The sequence below is a fragment of the Orbicella faveolata genome, unplaced genomic scaffold (assembly GCF_042242905.1).
Source record: "Orbicella faveolata isolate gen_17 unplaced genomic scaffold, um_ofav_v1 contig_24, whole genome shotgun sequence".
In the NCBI taxonomy this organism is placed as follows: Eukaryota; Metazoa; Cnidaria; class Anthozoa; order Scleractinia; family Merulinidae; genus Orbicella; species Orbicella faveolata.
In genome coordinates, this window is record NW_028301552.1 from 33,046,507 (window position 1) to 33,061,526 (window position 15,020).

The 15,020-nt window shown below is 39.7% G+C and overlaps 3 protein-coding genes across 6 annotated transcripts; 2 read left to right on the forward strand and 1 right to left on the reverse strand.

The window, feature by feature from the left end:
* Positions 1-790: 790 nt before the first annotated feature.
* On the forward strand, positions 791-4,823 carry LOC110056176 (Golgi-associated plant pathogenesis-related protein 1-like). 2 transcript variants are annotated; one of them, XM_020762622.2, is made up of 4 exons: positions 791-867; positions 2,607-2,689; positions 3,788-4,034; positions 4,310-4,823. In XM_020762622.2, exons 2-4 carry the CDS (start codon positions 2,635-2,637, stop codon positions 4,617-4,619), a joined length of 612 nt encoding a protein of 203 aa, XP_020618281.2. In that variant the 5' UTR covers positions 791-867; positions 2,607-2,634; the 3' UTR covers positions 4,620-4,823. The 2 variants fall into 2 exon arrangements, with proteins under 2 accessions (XP_020618281.2, XP_089146937.1); XM_089290811.1 differs by having other exon boundaries at positions 794-867; positions 2,539-2,689.
* An 807-nt stretch (positions 4,824-5,630) lies between these two features.
* LOC149111344 (Golgi-associated plant pathogenesis-related protein 1-like) lies at positions 5,631-9,143 on the forward strand. The gene is made up of 4 exons (XM_089291960.1): positions 5,631-6,126; positions 7,060-7,137; positions 7,613-7,850; positions 8,596-9,143. Exons 2-4 carry the CDS (start codon positions 7,080-7,082, stop codon positions 8,915-8,917), a joined length of 618 nt encoding a protein of 205 aa, XP_089148086.1. The 5' UTR covers positions 5,631-6,126; positions 7,060-7,079; the 3' UTR covers positions 8,918-9,143.
* A 746-nt stretch (positions 9,144-9,889) lies between these two features.
* LOC149111345 (uncharacterized) lies at positions 9,890-14,323 on the reverse strand. 3 transcript variants are annotated; one of them, XM_089291959.1, is made up of 5 exons: positions 14,170-14,323; positions 13,443-13,824; positions 12,835-12,985; positions 12,025-12,135; positions 9,890-10,942 (listed from the first exon to the last, which is right to left on the reverse strand). In XM_089291959.1, exons 2-5 carry the CDS (start codon positions 13,806-13,808, stop codon positions 10,470-10,472), a joined length of 1,101 nt encoding a protein of 366 aa, XP_089148085.1. In that variant the 5' UTR covers positions 13,809-13,824; positions 14,170-14,323; the 3' UTR covers positions 9,890-10,469. The 3 variants fall into 3 exon arrangements, with proteins under 3 accessions (XP_089148085.1, XP_089148084.1, XP_089148083.1); XM_089291958.1 differs by having other exon boundaries at positions 14,059-14,323; XM_089291957.1 differs by having other exon boundaries at positions 13,443-14,323.
* Between the last annotated feature and the right edge of the window lie 697 nt (positions 14,324-15,020).

Sequence of the window (15,020 nt, forward strand, 5' to 3'; positions counted from 1 at the left end):
TACCCCCACAACTTCCCATGAGTGGCCTGCCTTGCTAAGTAAGTCTTTGTGTTTTGACTTAACAGAACCGATAAACTGCAATACTAACAAATTCCGCCAGTTTTCGTTTTTAGCCGATCCCGGTAATTGAAATATTACTTAATTATTATTTTATTCCAATGTATATTGTGGCTCTGTGGAAAAATGACTTTCAAAATGCAAAAAGAGAAAATAATAAGAAGTTATTAAACAACCAGAAGCAACAACTCCACCTACTGAATGACCTTAAAATCATTAGCGTGAATTGTCTTTTTTTTGAGTTCTCGTTAATTAGCAGTGAAATGATCATTAAATAAATACCAACTCTCAGATGTTTACAACAATGAAATTTTTAGGTTAACGTTTTTTTTAAACTTAAAATGCAAAAGAAACGTTTTCAGTTCCGCCTACAAAATTCAACAAAAAGGCTGTTTAAAAACGGAACATGACTGATTTTCAACGTGGCCAAAATAAATACGATTGCTTTATATATATTCTTTGGCCTGCAGAGCTTGTTGCTGTTGTTATTTTGGAACAAAGTAAAACAAGTGCTGTTTTTATTTATGATGTAGCAAAAGAAACAAAATTAACCGACACGTGTGATTAGTTTTTTCATTGTTATTTGACGTATTTATAATTAGCAAAACAAATGAAATTACTAGAGTCAGAACTGAATCTAAAGAAACTTGACAACCATAACAGAAACCTAGTAAAAAACCTAATTAAAAAAGGTCCGTTGCTGGTGGGCAAGGCAGGTTGGGACAATAAAACCCTGGAAGAAAGAGTGGACTTTCACAGACCGTGCCAAATTGACTCCGTCAAACTACAAGTGGAAGCTCTATTCATCGGGTAAGTGTTGATCATTACTAGAAAGCTTCGCTATATTAACGTTAACATTTTAAAACAAGTTAACTAAATAAAACTCTGCGAGCTAGCATGGCTTGGCCCTTTACTTACTAGCTTCATTTTCTTTAGCATTACGCAAGGGTCCATGGACTCTATTATCCTGTGTTCCTATTATTCATTCGGTTCCTCTGCATGTCTCTACTAAAGTTTATTTGAATAAGAGAAGAAAGCTTTGCATTAGAATACCCTTTTAACAGACAAAAGTCTTTATAAAGCAGTGGTTAGCAATTGTTTTCTCAAATGTTTGACGTTTCAGTAGTCAAATAGTTACTCGGTAATCTCGGCGAAAACCAACTTAAAATTTATTCTGTTCGGCTTATTAGCGGTTACACAGTTAAAGGCCAAAGTGTTCTTGTAAACTTCATAAGGAATTTGAACCTTTTTTGTTCAAAACGTAACTCGAGGACTTCAGTTGACCTTCAAAAGTACCTCGTTGTAATTTTCTAACAAATGCCTTTTGTAAATTTTCACTTTAAAACTGGTTTACTTTCTGACGAGAATGGAATCCGATTAATTCAAGAGAAATGTGAGTTGAATTGTTACTTCGTTTTTGAATCAGCCTGGCTATGAAAAAAAACCTATGAAAAGGGAGCTTACTTCAATTCTTTTTAAAACTGATGGTCGTCCGCCATGATGGTTCACCTCTTGTTTCCAATTTCAAAACTAAAAATAATTTCCTCTTTCTGGGTTATCTGAAATCCATCGGGTTGATAGTTATTTAAGTAGTAATTCAGTGACAAATTGAAGCAAACAACAATCCAAAAAGTCTATTCTAAAAACTCAAATAGTAAGCAAAAAGGCTTTTGACAGCTTCAAATAAAATTTGACCACATAAAATTTCGGCCCCCGAAGAATCAATAACCTTTTTCTAAAAAAATCGAAGTGTGTTCAGTGCGCAGTGAAACCTCTGTTTGTTTCAGTTCTACATTAAAACAAAGAAAACTAAATTACTTTCTTATTTATAACATTTTTATTAGCTTTCTTTGTAATTTGAATCATTTAAAATTAGAAACAAAGCAAGCTAGAACATGGGCAATCACGGAAACTGTAGCAATAAACAAACAAATTCATCAACCGTAAAAAGTAACTACAAACATAATTAACTGCATGCGATCAATGTTTAAAAAGGTCTTGCTGGTGCGTTGGGTGTGTTGGAACAATAAAATTAGCCTCGGAGGAAAAGATAGTTTAATTTTTACACTGTGCCACCCTGACTTATGAAACGAGATGACTATTGTGCTAAAAATGAAAAAAATCTATATTTTAAAATGATCTGTTAAACTATAAATTCGGTCTCGTAAATTCAGTCAGCATTTCTTTTCACATGCCAGGTTAACTTTTTTTACAGTATACTTGGAATCCAATTTGCGTTTCTTGTCTCTCGATTTTTTCCCCTGTTGGCACCAGTGTTCTCTTATGAACGAGAAAAGATCTTTGATTTGACAAAAACATTAGAGGCTCTTCCAAGAAAAATCAATACTTTTGCTGATGCAAGTTAACGATGTCCTCGCGTTAAAGAAAAGGCCGGTTGAAGAGATAAAATCCTTGTGCTGAAAATATTACACTTCAACAAGAGATCATAAACTCTTGACTTAAATTAAACTCATGTTTCAGAGTCATACAGGCCAGTCCGGCATACTGTTAAAAGGGATCCCTTGTCAACTTCAGTGTTATTTTTTCAGCCATTTTCACGTCATAAAGGTCTAAGACATGAAGTCCTTCAGGATTTTGGTGTTTTCAATATTCTGCTACCTGGCTGTAGCCGGTGAGTATCGTACCTATTGGATAGCTAAATTTATACGGGCAACAGTTTATTTAGAAAGCACAAAGAATTTTCCCAGGAAACACAGCTTAAAAAGACCAACGCTTAAGTTTCAAAGTAACCATCTCATCTAGGGGAAGTACCAACGCTGTGAGTAACTCCATGGGGGGTACTCCTTTATATGGGCTATATAGGTATGTGCGTCCCCAAAGGGTGGGGTTTTTCAGCCGTTTTGGTCATAAATAGGGTATCTATTTTGGCCGTTTTGGTTATAAATAGGGTATGGTTTTAGCACTCTAGTCTTGAATTGGATATGTTTCTTAGCAGAAGCTTCTTTTTTTCATCATTATCAATAAGACCGTCAGCAAAAGCCCTTCATAACTTATGTTTGGAGCAACTGTGTCAGCCACAACTGTTATAAATAGGCTATCAAATTTTTGGTCATGTCATATCAGCAGGGTAGCAAAAAACGCAGATTCTGGTCATAAATGCGGTAAGGGTTTTGGGAAGTGGGCCGCACACACCCCCACCCAACGTTTCTGCAAGTACTGCCCACTCCCCCCCCCCCCCCGGGCTCCATGATAAAGAAACCGGAGCTAAACATATAGACATTACCGATGCCTCACCCCAAAATCTCTTTCCTCTAATTCCTTGAATGTTGCCGCCAATGTTTGGCTAGTTATTATCAGTATAACGAATTGACGTCAGTTTTTCATGCGTCTGTCCTGTTGTTGATTATGTATTTCATTTTCGTCATAACATTGTCAAAGTAGCTGTGGATCCACGGGGCGATAGCCGATTGGATCCGCAGACTACTTTTACAGGGCAGACTTTAATAGCACAGACGCATTAAAAACTGACGTCAATTTGTTTTTTACGATAACAAATTGTCAAATTGTCCGCTCTCGCTCGTTGACGCATCGCATAAGTTGTAAATTCATGTGTATATCCGCATATTGACAACGAAAATTAGCCAATGAACGCGAGAGAATTTCTGCAGTTATCGTAAAAAGACTTTTGAGGCACTCTTGTCTCGTGTCTGATGTGATCTAGACCCCGTAGCCTTTACGTCTGAGTGACAGCTGACAATCAAATTTACAGATTACAGGCGAGACGCTCTGGAACAGCACAATAGCCTTCGAGCCATTCATGATGCACCTGCAATGAGGCTCAGCAGTTCTTTGAATGCACGTGCTGACCAGTACGCGCGGCAGCTGTTCAACAGGTTCCGTTGCTCCGGTGACCTTAAGCATTCTGACACCCCGGACGAGGGAGAAAATCTCGCCAGTGGTTGGACGACTGCAAATGTACCTGAAGCCAGAAGTGTTCAAGATGCCGTAAAATCATGGTATGGGGAACAGTATAGATCTTGTTGACTTCAGCCTTTTATAACTGCTTTCTTTCCAGTTTCTTGAATTACCACCAAAACGTGTAACAGTGTAAGCGTGGGTTTAACTTTATCCAAGCTTAAGGCGGCCCCTTACAACCCGTGACTTCATACATCGAAAGAGTAATGATTAGTACCAGATGGTTAAGATTTAGTAACATCTAAGATTTAATAAGATTGGTAAAATCTTTTCTGTTTCATGATTCATAAAAGAGTGTTTGTTGGTTTGTCTACAGGTATGATGAGGTGTGCCAGTATAATTTCAACGTGCATAGATACCAGAGCGGCCTAGGGCACTTCACCCAGATAATTTGGAAAGCATCTACGGAGCTTGGCATCGGCAAATACACTGGAAGAAGCGGACGGCGGACCTGCACATATATTGTAGCTCGATACAAAGATGCTGGAAACGTGAACAGCCCCAGGTACTTTCGACGCAATGTTTCCAAAGGTTCTTTCCGTGAATCCTATTGCAACACGATAGCGGATAAATCTGTGGGTGGAGACAAGTACATTGATGCTCCGGAGGGTTCGACCGACCAGTGAGGCGGCTTCTTCTCCCGCGTGCGACATGTTATCGATATAGAATGCTCTTGCTATGATTCTGCTCTATGCAAAAGGTTGTTCGAGCAGCTAGAGCTGCAGAAATCTAAATTGTGTTGACTTATGGTTAGATCCGCCATAAATCAATGCTGTTTGTATTTGTTAATTAACAGGAAAGAAAAGTCAATAAAGCGACGTTACGACTCACTCTCCTGTGTCGCTGGTCTTGAGAAAAACAGTTAACTTTGTTTTCCGAAAATCTCAAAAATTAACTGGTTACCAGAGAGACCTATGAACATTGCATGAATTGAAATCAAACAGTACGCTGTTACCCCCCCCCCCCCTCCCCCTCCCCCGTCATAGATTTTGTAATGTTGCCCGCTCAAAGACTTTTGACGGTAAGCAGTTTTATTGTTAAATGCTATGTGACCTGCCAATGAGCAACCTCGTTCCCAGGGTCTTTTCCCTGGCTTGGGGGTGGGGCCAAGCCAGGGAAAAGACCCTGGGAACGAGGTTGGCCAATGAGAGGGCGCGCTGTTTGGGGAAAAAATCCTGCTATACAGCAATTTATTTTATTATGTAGACAAGAGTACTTTGCTGGAAAAATAAACCACTGTCTCGTTAAATTCATACGAAACTACATCCGGACACGAGTGTCGTATATTCCATAAGCTCACCAGTCAGGATGTTGATGACGTCATCTTCGTTGTTACGGTTGTTTGTGCAAACAGTCAGTGAAACTGGCGTGCGACAGATTCCTTTATATAACAAAAAGGAAATTACACGGTGGCTTGAAGATATGAGTTATAGATTTCTCGAGTTAAAAACAAAACTCTACTCACTCGCTGTACTCGTTCGTAAAATATTGTTTTCACAACACTCGAAAGTAACATTCATACCTCGGCGCCGCGTAATAACCTCTATGTATATCAAATCATGAAAGCTATATCTTGACACGCAGAGTTAACAACCTATTATTTCTTTGAGCGTGGGGAAATGTGTTTAAAAAAAATTGACAACTGTCATACGCAGAAATATAACTGGTGAATCACGTGGGCGAGCCAGGAACACCCACTCGGAGCATACCGTATTCATTCGATTAAGCGCCCCGGGCGCTTGTTAAAGTTTTGGACCTTGTGATTGGGCGCTTATTGAAGGCTTGGTGCGTATTTAGTTTTCACCATTGCACACTTTCTGGACAGGTACCTTCTTGTAATTTCTACTTTAATTTGTGGCACTGCTAGTATCTCTGGTGAAACGGTTTTCAATAAGGTTCCAATTCTCATCAAATTGCAACAATTTGGGAACATGTCCCATACCACCACCCCTCCTGGAAAAATCCCGGGTCCGCCCCTGCATGCTCTCTTAGACTCCCCATCAAGTTGATAAAAATCCTACCAATGAACATTCTTGCCTTGCTGGTGGACATATAAGTTTAAGGTGAAGTTAGACTGGGTTTTTACACTGTGAGGGCTTGATACCGCGTGAAAAGACAGAGATCAGAAAATCGGTGAGTGAACCAACTTATCTACACTATATATGAGAACGGACAGAGTATACTGTATAGATATAATCAGTTTTTCTCATTGAACGGATCCATTGTTTTTTTTTTTGTTCTAATCTAGATTATGCAGCGTTAATAATGTAACAAAAATACAAAAGAAGTACGAGCACGCTTCCTTTAGAGAATGGTTTCTGTCGAAGTTTCTGTTCAATAAATTACACATCGTCTACAGATCCTCGCGCAATATGAAATGTGTTTAGTTTTATATTCACTCGATTGTTTCCTCTTCGATTTACTTGTTTTAAGATCAAAGTTGCCTTAAGCTCAATTGTCCTTTCGTTTACTTCGTTCAGTAGTAATGGCTGCTACGAGGCCGGGCTCTAAAGAACAAATCTGAGTTTTCACTTAAGAAAGGGTCCGTTATAAAACAACAACGAAAAATGCTGCAATGTAATTCTACTCTGTTTAGCATTTTTTTGAATTTCTTTTGCGACATTGATGTTTCTTGGTATCTAAACAGAAAAAAGCAAAACCGTGAGAACAAAAGTACCTTAAACACTGATAAAACTTTCTCTGCAGTTTCAACGATATCATTGCTTCACGATTTCTCGGATTTTCATGTTATCAAAGATCACCATAATTTTAGGGTTACATTTTTTCAACCTCTGAGGTCATTTTAGCTGGTCCTCGTTCTGATTAGCAGCAGGGGATTTTTTTTCTAAGTAATTTTTTCACTAGTTTGTGTGCAAGCTTCCTTGTTTCTAATGGTATTTTTAAAAACTTAGTCCTGAGAAATACCTCTTCTTTATAAATATGTTTAGTTCAGGTGTTAAGTATGTTTAGTTGTGTAGGCGCTTTTTTGCACCTGTTGACTTTGTAAGCTGGTGAGCTTACTGATGTTATTTAGCGTTTTTATTGTTTATACTTTTTTTCTGCCAGTTTAAGAGAACAAAAAAGAAATGCCGTCATTGAAAGTTTTGGTGTCAGCGCTGTTATGTATGTACGTGGTTATGGCAGGTAAGTGTGAAACTGAGTGCTATAAAGACAGTACAAGGACTCAGTGCAGAGAGAAAGGTTCTATGATCCAGGAATGAAGGACAATATCGACTCACGACCAATTATTTTACCCATGAGCGAGATATACCAAAAAATCTTTATAGTCCCAATGGCTTATTTCTTTTTTTTTTCTTTAAATAGTCTTTTCCATCTTTGTGTTTAAATAGTCTTTTCCATCTTTGTTGGGAAGACGTTTTTATCGGAGATCGCAACTAGTTTCAAATCATAGATCAAACAACGATTTAATGTGAATTCCTCTTAAAAAGCACATCTTCACTAAAATATCGTCCAAAGTTAACTCAACTCGAGCGGCCCTCCCTCATAACGATATACTTTTTCTCTGGTTAAAATTTGTTCTGACTTCTTGAGGGTCCAGAGTCTTAAGGGGTGGGTTAACAAATGTAAAGGACAGGGGTTTAATTACTTTGCCATACAGATTATAGGCAAGATGCATTGGACCAGCACAATGGTCTTCGCCGTATTCACGAAGCTCCTCCCATGACACTCGACGATTCAATGAGTGACGCTGCAAAGGATTTCGCGCACAAATTGTTCAAGCTGGGGCATTTAAAGCATTCGGATAAGGACTCCCGTCCGGGGCAGGGTGAAAACCTGTTCTATGGGTGTTCAACTGCAGCAGAAGGTATAACCGTCCAAGACGCAGTGAAAGCATGGTAAGTAAAATTCCCGGAGATGTACTCTACAAAGTTTTATACGGGGAGGCACCGCCTCAAGGTCCAACCCCTTTACCCTTTTATATACCATTTGTCATGCAGAAAAGGTATCCCCTTTGTATGCCTTTTAATGAAAAAAGGTACGTCTTTCACATATCTGCTTAAGAAGATTGCATCTCTTTTCTAAACCCTTAAAATGAAGTTAAAGATGTAGAACTTAATAAATTAAATGTTACTACCGTAAGGTGCATCTGTTCGAAATATTTTAACCAAAATCCCTTTTGAATACCTAAAAGACAGATTTCCCTGCTCTTTCGTACACCTCACATTGTAAAATCCTTACCCTTTAATATGCCTAAAACCTGAAAAAGGTACACTTTTAAGCGGAGACCCCCCCGGAATAGGCCATTATGGGGAGAACCCCCCTCCGAGGTAAAATCTCCTTAGGCAGAAGGAAGCATGTTGTGCACTATCCGCCGGAATAGGGAGGTTTTGTTATTGGGGTGCTCATTACCACCACATACAGTGGAACCCTGTTAATCCGGTTACCAACGGGACACAAAATTCTGGCCGTATCAACTCGCGGTGGAGTTCTTAAAATAAGAATATGACTGGCTGAACTTTCGTTCGCCGGGGTCGGAATAAAGTGGCCGTAACAACGAGATCATCGTATTAACAGGTTGCCCGCAAAGAGGGGCTCCACTGTACACTTCTTCAAAATTAGGGCGAGTCGATTTTTTTGCAGGTACGATGAAGTGTGCGACTTCAACTTTAGCGACCATTCGTCGCAGGGTGTCACTGGGCATTTTACTCAGGTAGTGTGGAAGGCCTCGACGGAACTCGGCATTGGTAAATACACAGGAAAAAAAGGACTTTGGACCTGCACATACGTTGTTGCTCGTTACAAGCCAGCTGGGAACTACCCAACAAAGCTTGAAGACAATGTTTGTAAGGGATCTTTTAGTTCATCTCCGTATTGTGATACCGTAAGGGATAAGTCCCTGGGAGAGGAGGAATACCTGGATATCCCGGAAGGCTCGACGAGCGGTGGTTCCACCGGCCATTGACGCGACTTTTTGTCTCTTCTCGAAAGTCTCATTAATGGCAATCTTAATTTAATTGACGATTTACTTCAATGACATACAATATACTAGCAACAAAATACTAATGCCATGAGCTAAAGCCAATAATACACGCAGAGACTTGCCGCTATGCTGTATAACGAACACTCTTTGTCACTCAATATTCAAATGAAAGAAGAAGTTTAATAAAGGCACGCCGAAGTTGAACCTATGTTCTTTTCTCAACATGTTTGTGTACAAATAGTCAACCGAGGATACTATTACATTCTTGTGGCCGGACTGTGGAGGAGATCTGCTTTAAACAATTGGGCACTTAATTCTGAAGTAGAGAAATAGGTTTTAAAGAAGGGTGCCTCCAAAAGAAAATTGGCATTTTGTTGTGGATTATTATCTCACAAAATCATTATATATTTACATCCTTGTGGAACATTCTGAACCAAGAGAGACATTTTATTACCCCAGGGAGGTTTCCATATAAAGAGGGCGGGAGTGCTCGACTTACCTTACAGGGATAAAAAGCGGATATGGTACCTCTTGGGGTGTTCAGACTCAAAAGGTCCCACAGCAAGTGCTTCCATGGTACCTTTAAGGGTATTGAGCCAGAAAAGGTCAGTGTCAGATAATGTGTTGCTTTAGAATTAGTACCTCTTAGGGGTTAAAGTAATTTCAAGCCACGCCCACAAAACAGGGTCTTGGTTCCTCTTAGGGGTTCTTTTCAAAATTTCCGACGAGCATCCCCGTCCTTTTCATATGGGAGTGCTCCCCCCCCCCCCGGAGTATTATCCTCCCTTATCCAACACGTGTGGAAGCGGAGAAGACACTTCTCGGTAATCCTTTTTCGCTTAATTGGAGAAATAACTCAGTGTTAATTATTGTCAAGTAAGTCTCTAATTGTTCGGAGGCGCTGATTTTCCTTTTGTTAAATGGTCGATGTCAGGTCTGGTTACCAAGCCTGTCTTGTTGAAGCTGGCTCACGTTACGGTCTTTATTTCTTTTGCTAATGATTTGGTGTGTCAATAAGCCGAGGCAACTTGTGCCTCTATTTCAAGAGAAGTCCTCGTGCAAACCGATTCACATGAAAAATGAGTTTGATTTGCATGAAAATAAACCTGTTGGCGGAACACATTTTCATATGAATGGTTTCGCTCCAAGACTCGTTTTGACATAGAGGCAAAAGGCAACTCGGAAATAGAGTATTGTATATGATCTTGGCACAATGGAATTTACACTGTGTTAGAACGTTTAGCTCTCTCCATTAAGCTGCATGAAAATAGTTATACATAGGTGATGTCTACTTGTTAGGGCAATCTTACCAATGCACCAGAGCTAGAGGGAAAGTAAAACGTTTTTAGATTTGCCTCAGAATTTGTCATAATGGCACTTCGAAACACAATTGCTGAATAAAAACAGTAAAAACGATTCTAAACACAGCCAAGGCTCATAACGCATCGTCTTTGGTTGAAAACGACCGCCATGACAATCACGGCTTATTGACATGACACTGAATGTCCCGGCACGATCTCTTTAGCTAGGTCTGTCACACATACAATCCGAACACGTCAGTGCATGTTTGCCCCTCGTTATCCCCCGCAAAGCAGTCATACAAATCTTCTGTGTACCATATTTGCAACTCCTGACCGACACTCACGGCCAAAGGAACAGAAAAATTATGAAAGCCCAACTCTGGTGACTCCAAAGTAAATCCAGGTACCCCGTTCAGGGTAGTAGCGTGGCACCCAGAACCTCCACGAAACGAAGCCTTATCTGTTGGCAAAATCCTCTGCTGTAGGGAGTCAGTGATAAATACTGCCAGGTTGTTTGGGGACGCGAGGAATGAGCAGCCCCATTTCGATCGATACTGCGGATCGCTTACTGCGCAGTTTACATACCCAGAGAGGTAGACCAGTTTGAAGGTGATCACGTGACCAGTTTCCGGAATCGTAAAATTCCCGTATGAACTGCCGTGGGAGCCAAAACAAACGGGTGATGTGTTCAGTTTTATCCAGTTCACTGAAAGAAAACACAAGCAAACTAAGACTGTTCCTTAAAGAACCTCTAGATGATAATGATTGCTTTGACCAAATATAATAAAACTTAGAAACACATAATTAGTTAAAGCTTTCATTTTTCACATTTTTGAAATACAGCTGAATGTGTAGATAAGTCACTTTTCAGAATGATGTAATGAAGTTACAACACTAATTTAAGCCCCCTGGAAAAAGGTTATCGCGTAAATTTAATAACCACGCGAAATTTAGTACACCGTTGTAAGCTTCTTTAATCAAAGCGCTACGTTGCCTAGAGGGGAGAAAGTCAATTCTTACTCAAAGGATCCATTTGAAGAATTGGCAATGCCTTTCGGTTGTAAGCGCAAATAGAGGTTGTCATGTAATCTGTATAGCTCTGCTTTGTTACAAAGGAACATGTCAAACTTTTTTCAGTTTCGTTTTGTTATATTGTTTAGTTCAGAGTGATTTTGGAACTATTGCTATGGAAAATTAAAATCAGTTGGCCAATACTGAGGCTAACTGTTTGTTAATGAAGATCAGTATTTTGCCATTTTCGAGAAATTTAGTTTCTGGTAAGGTTTTTTTTTTTGGGGGGGGGGCGGGCCGTGGGGGGGGGGTTTAAATCGAAAATGAAATTTAAATCCTGCGAAAGATGCCCGACTGTGACATTTTTGCGAAATTAAGTTCCCGCGAAAATAAGTAGCAATAAGGTAGTCGATCCCCATGCTCAAGACGTTAAATGAATTACCTCACGAGATGATATTGCCTTATTCTCAAGATAATCCCTCTTTATTCACCTTTAGATCATTCCAGGCTGGAGAAATCCTTGTAGGGTCTAGAAATAGGCGATCCTAAGACATGAGTTCTACTCGCGTGACTCGCGTGGACTGCCCAGCTTTTCACGCATCCTCACAAAACGTCCACGAGTAAACTAGACATCACATCTAAAATATCTTGAAAAAGATTAAGTTGGTAATAAGGTCCCTATATGAGGATCAACTCTCTTACCCTAGGCCTTATCCTCTCCTAAGATGGAACATAATACGTATAGAGCATATTGAATCTAAGAGGTTATACAGCTACCTATATCGCAATTCGATCCAGTGTAACCGGGTTCACAAGTACAATTGTACTGGTTCAACAGGTTATTACAGGTTCCGTGGACACACGGTTGACTGGCACATTCGTCAATATCTAAAAGTAAAAGAAAGAAGGTTTAAGCTGGCTCAACATTTGTGCTTTGACCAATCGATACTGATTGATGTCATGATGGTAAACAACGATGATTTTCTTGACGTCGCAGGTTACCATAGCGATGGTATAACCTTTCAAAAACTCTTAATGTTTGCCTGGGTTTTTAACTCACAAATGAGCCCTGTGATCACCATATCATGGTCAACTCGTTAACATATATCTTTCTTCAAAGTTTTTTTTAAAAAAACTCTGAAATAGTGGTTTACAGGCAACTCAGAATACAAAATTGTTAAACAAAAACCTTTGAAACGGAGTTTAACCATTTGCTAATAAAATGAAATCCTAGCGTGGTGATTGACAATTTCACTCGCTTGACAAAATTATATCGCATTGTTCGTATTCATTCAGTTCTCCTGTGCTGAGTTGCTATGTCCTGGTTCAAGAGAGAATGAAGAGTAAGAGAGGGTTAATCCACCATATAGGCCTTATTAACAAAGTAATCCCTCTTAAGCTAAATTTAGATCACTTCCGGCTTCAGACATCCCAGGAGAGTCTGGAAAAAGCCAATCATGTAACGAAACTTATGATCACGTGGGCAAGATTTATATAAGGGACCAATTTTGTTTCCCTTGATCCTCTAGCCTCTCTTGGCTGGACAGGTTATAATTAATTTTGTTTAAGCGTCACATTTCATCCTACTTGTCTCACACCGAAATCCAATATAGCCTGGTACACATGCGCACTGCATCCTTTTTCCCTTGACGTCACAAGCCTCGCTGCATGTTCTCCCATTGAGACAAGGCTGAGAGTGACAGCAGCCGTTGTAACATGTTGTTAGCTGGCTTCCCTTCTGTTGAATTAAATTAGAAAATGACGATCATTCTATGAGGCGAGCTAAAATGTCAACTTTCGGTCTCCAATTTCATTATGTAGCCAAGACTTGGTTTACTCACATTAACTTTTCTGTTTTCGAAAGGAAACGTTTTCCAACAAGAACTTTTAATTAGTAATAAGCAATACTATTGCATGGTCTGCCGGCTACTTCAGAATAAGATCATACTTTCATAACCGTCTGTAATCTAACACGATATATTTTTCTTGTCGATTTTCTCTTGAAGTGTTAGTGCATAACTCTCCCAAATTTGGAGCCACAGGATGTCCCCCCACACACCTAAGGATCCTCTCGAACTGTAAATGCATGCAACAAAGTAAACAAAAAATATATAAGTCATTCTGTAGTTTTTTTCCGTGTGCATCTGACGTTACTTTCCAAACACCTTCTAATAGGAGATTTTCGTTTTACTTACCACCACGTTGTAATCGATTACTAGATCATAGTATTGACCTCCTTCTCGAGGTTCCAAGGCACTGGGTTTCAGATATTTGTTCTCTTCGTTCAGCTCACAGTTGTCCTGGCTGCCGATTGTTAAGTAGTTAAATGAGATGCACCGACAGTTGGCCTGGCATTTTCTAAAACACTCTACCGGCATTGAAACTGTTAATGTCTTAAAAACGTAGCCAGAGAGCCTGTGATTGTCAACCATGTTTCTTCCTGTTGTGAAGTAAAATCCACCGGGCAGATAGCGGTTTTCATGGCAAGATGACTGCGAGTACGACACATGGAAAAGGGCAAGGAGAGTTATTTTGTACCAGTGCAAAAATGGCGGATCCATGTCCTGATACGTTTGACTGTAGTGTGAAGTAAAAACTTCAATGAGTAAATTTCGAGTAAGAAATAGGTTGAGTGTAAAAATATTAACGAAGTTCATATTAAAGCAAGGTATTACAAAATAAATAAATAAATTTGCAATATTTAGAGAGGAAGCCACATAGGCCTTAGTTAGTTTTCACGCAGGTCCTCCATCCTGGTCGAATTAGAATTTGGAGAAGTTGGTTTGTGAGAAGGGAGGTAAACCGGAGTACCTGGATAAAAACCTTCGGAGCAAAGAAAGAACCAGCAACAAACCCAACCCACACATGGCACCGGGCAAGAATCGAACCTGGACCACATTGGTGAGAGGCGAGCGCTCTTACCGCTGTGCCAACCTTGCTTCCCAACTCCGTTGGTATTTCGCCGATGGTTTTGACCGAGTGAAAAATACAACTCGTGTAGGCTGTTGTTTTCTGCCTTGTTTTTCTCTTCAGTAGGAATGAAGCGGAGTCGCAATTGGCTGCTTAGCCTGTAATGTCTTTACCGGAGCTGTCAAGACAAAGTCCACAGTTGTTGTCACGTGAAAAGTTTTTCTTTATTTTTCTTATGAATGGGAATTGAAACCTTTTTTTACAAAGGTTGTCTTTCAAGCACTCTAATCCGTATAAATATTCTCTAAACTCTTGGTCTTCGGCCATCGTAGCTTGATTAAAAATATAACACAAAGAGCGGTGATAAACATTTTAAAAAACATGCATTTTATGAACTTGATGTTTCGTATGCTAGTCAACATACATTTTCAAAAGTATAAGCGTTAAAATTTTTGGAAAAGCTATTTATACTGTGTAAATGTGGGTCTGGAACCAAGACAGAAAACATATCTGCAGTAGAAATGTTGACGTTGACATTCAATGCTGGCTGACACTCCTGAATAAACAAGGTCTTCTTCACTTTACAACGGTAGTCATTTTTTCCGGATGCCAAAATGTCAAAATGGTCCCATTGGATGTTGTGACCAGTTGCTTTAACGTGATCAGCAATAGCAGAAGCGTGATCACGTTTCGAAAGGCGGGGCCTTGAAATATTCCGTTTTCCGGTCGTGAAGTCTTCGTTTCGTTCTCCCAATGTAAAAATCATTGCAGTCCCAGCAACTAGCTTTATAAATGACTTTGGCTAATTGTGGTCTGTTGACACGGATCTTGTATGGGAGGAAGGATTTGACAGTTTCCGACAG

What these genes read in the sequence shown, in the direction of transcription:
- LOC110056176 (XM_020762622.2), top strand. Translation starts at nt 2,635, where the DNA reads ATGAAGTCCTTCAGGATTTTGGTGTTTTCAATATTCTGCTACCTGGCT. An exon ending in CTGCTACCTGGCTGTAGCCG is followed by an intron (nt 2,690 to 3,787) that starts GTGAGTATCGTA and finishes TCAAATTTACAG; the next exon opens with ATTACAGGCGAGACGCTCTG. An exon ending in CAAGATGCCGTAAAATCATG is followed by an intron (nt 4,035 to 4,309) that starts GTATGGGGAACA and finishes GTTTGTCTACAG; the next exon opens with GTATGATGAGGTGTGCCAGT.
- LOC149111344 (XM_089291960.1), top strand. Translation starts at nt 7,080, where the DNA reads ATGCCGTCATTGAAAGTTTTGGTGTCAGCGCTGTTATGTATGTACGTG. An exon ending in TATGTACGTGGTTATGGCAG is followed by an intron (nt 7,138 to 7,612) that starts GTAAGTGTGAAA and finishes TTTGCCATACAG; the next exon opens with ATTATAGGCAAGATGCATTG. An exon ending in CAAGACGCAGTGAAAGCATG is followed by an intron (nt 7,851 to 8,595) that starts GTAAGTAAAATT and finishes ATTTTTTTGCAG; the next exon opens with GTACGATGAAGTGTGCGACT.
- LOC149111345 (XM_089291957.1), bottom strand. Translation starts at nt 13,904, where the DNA reads ATGAACTTCGTTAATATTTTTACACTCAACCTATTTCTTACTCGAAAT. An exon ending in TAATCGATTACAACGTGGTG is followed by an intron (nt 12,986 to 13,442) that starts GTAAGTAAAACG and finishes TTAATTCAACAG; the next exon opens with AAGGGAAGCCAGCTAACAAC. An exon ending in TGGATCGAATTGCGATATAG is followed by an intron (nt 10,943 to 12,024) that starts GTAGCTGTATAA and finishes GTTTTCTTTCAG; the next exon opens with TGAACTGGATAAAACTGAAC.